The sequence below is a fragment of the Dacryopinax primogenitus genome (genome assembly GCF_000292625.1).
Source record: "Dacryopinax primogenitus strain DJM-731 SS1 chromosome Unknown DACRYscaffold_15, whole genome shotgun sequence".
Taxonomy (NCBI): Eukaryota; Fungi; Basidiomycota; class Dacrymycetes; order Dacrymycetales; family Dacrymycetaceae; genus Dacryopinax; species Dacryopinax primogenitus.
Window position 1 is genome coordinate 333404 of NW_024467212.1, and position 3752 is coordinate 337155.

Consider the following 3752-nt stretch of genomic DNA (forward strand, 5'->3'; position numbering starts at 1 on the left):
TCCACATCTCATAGTCAGGATTGGAGATCCTGACTTCAAACTGTCGTATTATCATGGCAATGAAGATTTCCATTTCGATGATCCTGCGAACTGTTTAGATCTCGAAACCGTCACGTGATAATCACACCTACGCAAAACGCCAAGCAATACACGCCTTCGGTCCCCCTCCAAAATTAGCCAGGTTAACATATGGCCCGCCGCACTGATCTTCAGGCGCAACCTTCGACATGACGTTCTCCAGCCAGCGCTCGGGACGGAACACATTCGCATCCGTACCCCAGACGATCTCGGATCTGTTGAACCCGTCGAAGTTCAAGATCACGCGCTGCCCAGCATGGACGGGAATCCAATGGACATGTTGACCATCTTCTGCGTCGATCGGTTTAGAGAGCGGGATGCTGTTATCGATCGTTGCAGCGCGCATCGTGTGATTGGCAGCCGGGTGCATACGCAGCGTTTCATTCATGACGGCCTCTAGATAGGGCATATTGTCTAGGTTATTCGCGTCGAAGCCTTCGGCAAGCTCATCATCCGCCGCGGTACCGAGGACGGAAGAAACCTCAGCATACAGACGTTCCTGGATAGCTGGCCTCTGAGCGAGTTCACAAAGAGCGAAGGAGACGGTGTTCGTGGCGGTCTCATCTGTCTCGCGCTCAATCATGGGCATGGGCGGGATGGCAACGTGATGGTGACTTACATCCAGCAAAGAACAGCGTTGTTAATTGATTGTAGATCAGCTCATCCGACATAGGCTCAATGGCCTCTTTCTCGTTCTTCTCCCCAGCCTTTACTGGGAGAGTGCAGATCAGGGCGATGGCCATGTTCTCGATTACAACTGGCTCACCAAGAATAGTCAACAAATCCCGATCCTTCTTCGTAGGGTCTGCCTTGATCTCCTTCCTCTTCTGCGCAATAAGGTCATGGGCAAATTGATGACATGTTGTCTTTGCCGCTCGAAGTTGGCGCATCGCAGAGAGTGGCAAATTCTCGGCGTGATGGATGATCCAGGGCGGGATGTGCAGGATGATATTCTGGAGGAGGATTCCTACAGTAGTCGGCTGAGAAAAGGTGTCTGCCATTAGCCCGCTATATGCCCTGTCAACGTCGTTAATCGTGTTTCCGAAAACATCCCTTTGAGCCTACTTCATCAGTTCGTGTTCTTCTCCTTCCAAAGCACCGAATCTGAGGCCAAATAAAGCTGAAGGAGTTGTGGTTGATATGTATGCGGTGTTCGGAAATAAGACGTACTAGCACCGATAGACTCCATCGTGAGCAACTCCAACCAGTGATACGCGTTGACATCCCAGTTCCCATCGATGCCTTCCGCATCTAACCGGCGATTCCACTCTTTCACCAGCTATCATTGCGTCAACAATTCCAAGGTGTCAATTCAAGTGTAAAAGTCTCACTCGAGACGCACAGCTGGCAAAGGTAGGCGCAAGGCTCTTGATGAACACAGGATTGAAAGCGGGTGATAGGAGACGCCTTTGCCGTGCGTGATCAGCACCTAGAAACACGTAAATCGAGCGCACAAACTTAAACGGTGGAGAACGACGAACCATCAGCGTAAACAATACCCTCTCCTGCGGGAGCAATGAGCTACATTCATGTTCCATGAAGAACACATACCGGTGACGAGTCTCAGGAACTGGCGTAGCGAGTCGTCTAATCCCCATGAAGTTGTCTGACCACGCAATACATGCTGGATAGCATTCGCATCATTCAACATCAAGTATTCGATCTGTACACTATCAGCTGTGATGTTCAGAGTGGTGACAGCAACCGGCACACTCCGAAGCAGCCATGAAACCGATACACATAGCCATATTGCTCGCGCCATTTTCGGTTCGCGACTCCAGCCTCAAATTTGACGACCTGTCCTTGGTTACCTAGTGGAAAACGAACTGATTAGAGCTCTGGCTGTCCCATGCAAAGGGGATATGCGTACCAAGAAGCCAAGATTCGGGAGGCGGCCCGCGAAGGTACGACGGAAGTCGGAATCGTGAGAGATTGAGACGCCATCCGAGGAAGACAAGCAGGACGCTAAGAACGAACAGAAACAAAGAGATCGACATGGTGAGCAGGGACAATATTGGGATTGCCCGCCTCCAAAGACCAATCGCACATATCCGTATATGTAGAATTTGGCGCCGCAGAGCAAGGGCAGGAAGGAATTTTGCATGTATAACACTGGAGCGCGCTGCTATCATCCTGTTTCATGTCGAGCCCTGTAATGGCATTGAAGTCGAGAGAGCGTGACCGTCTTGGCAGTTAAATTGGCAAACGTGTTCAAGCCGTCAACCGACCAGCATATACAAATTAGTAGATGCTGACTACAACCCAATGCAATTGGGCCGAAGTGGTGTAACGATCGCATCGGCGAGCGGAATGGATAGCAGACCAATCACTGCGTTTTGCGCCTCTCTTTCTTGGGTGAAGAAAGGAGGTTTAACCCAACCTTTCTTGACGTTTGAGCCGAGAAGCACGATTTGAAACCTGTGATTGGCTGAGCGGACGCAAAAAGGTGCTTCTTCACCTGTTTCGACCCAATACTAGCAAATAGAAGGGCGCTCCGCGCAGTCCTGGGACCTTGGTCAGGTTACTGACGTTAACAGACTTGTATATACCGAGAGAGGAAAGGATGGTGACAAAAAGATGTGCTGACCGTACATGTGACTTTTTTTACTTCCGAACCGGAGGTATTTTCACGTCGAATTAAAGCCTACAAAGACCTGGAACACTGTGCTTCTGGAAGTCTCCTCAAATTGCGCCATTTGTTGAGCATGTGTATGCACTGAAACTGAACCAATATCCAACCTATTTGACAACCTCACTCTGCATCTCCAGGATGGATGCAAAATCCAAGCGTGCCACTATAATCTGGATGTTCTGCTGCTTACATAAAATGCAACATCTACACATCATCACTGAAGCTATCTTGAGAAGAACCAGAAATCTCACTAGATAGCATGTACTCTATGTGGGCCTCAATGATAAAGATGGCTTTGGATTGGCATTTAAGGTCCAACCACAATTTGGTGGTGTATGGCACATGCATCTGTGTATCATGATCGTGGATCCATCACTTAGAAGTGGCCTATTAGAGAACATAGGGCCATCCTTTCTACTGACCTGAAGTGCTTGAAGCTGGAGATGGGGCAGCAGCTATTCACATGACCTGTCATTTGTGGTGCGGTGTTCATTTTTATTCCCAGCAATGAATCATCTTTGCCTGTTGAACTTCCGTCAATATGAGATCATAGTCTTCTCCAACTTCTTGCTTCGACACTGACTACAGCTGATGCACCCTGAAAAGTTTCTTTAAAATGATCTTTCTAGATGAACTGCACGTCGCGACACCTTCAGTCCCAGTTTTTCATGCCCTGATATCTGCTGGACTCCACTTCCTGAATGCATCCTGGAAGATGTTGCACAGTGATGTCAAACCTGCCTTTGATCACCCTCCAAAACTAGCCAGGTTACTGTTACATTCAACAAGTTCCTTGGATGCTGTACTCAACTTCCTTTATCCACCCCATGTTCTCGAAGACCCTGCTGCTAGCATGCAGCATGCCTTTCTAAGTCCTCACAATGTCTTTGTTGATGAGTTCAATGCAACAGGCTTTGGGCTGGTCCAGATGGAGGAAGGTCCAATGACATTCTGGGACTTTGGTGCTGAAATTATTCAGTTGCATGACAGCCATTACCATGGGGACCAACATCATAGCAACACTGTTACTATTGACCACCCT

The 3752-nt window shown here is 48.7% G+C and overlaps 1 protein-coding gene across 1 annotated transcript in view; it reads right to left on the reverse strand.

Moving 5' to 3' along the window:
* DACRYDRAFT_23666 (cytochrome P450) overlaps nt 1–2469 on the reverse strand; it is a 4270-nt gene extending 1801 nt beyond the window's left edge. Inside the window, exons 1-10 of the mRNA XM_040773334.1 lie at nt 1949–2469; nt 1792–1889; nt 1630–1741; nt 1560–1583; nt 1410–1507; nt 1249–1357; nt 1144–1198; nt 845–1095; nt 698–790; nt 132–642 (exon numbers count right to left, since the gene is read on the reverse strand). Of these exons, the coding sequence (XP_040626467.1) occupies nt 132–642; nt 698–790; nt 845–1095; nt 1144–1198; nt 1249–1357; nt 1410–1507; nt 1560–1583; nt 1630–1741; nt 1792–1889; nt 1949–2075 (1478 nt within the window). The 5' untranslated portion in view covers nt 2076–2469. The remainder of the gene's footprint in view (nt 1–131; nt 643–697; nt 791–844; nt 1096–1143; nt 1199–1248; nt 1358–1409; nt 1508–1559; nt 1584–1629; nt 1742–1791; nt 1890–1948) is intronic.
* Between the last annotated feature and the right edge of the window lie 1283 nt (nt 2470–3752).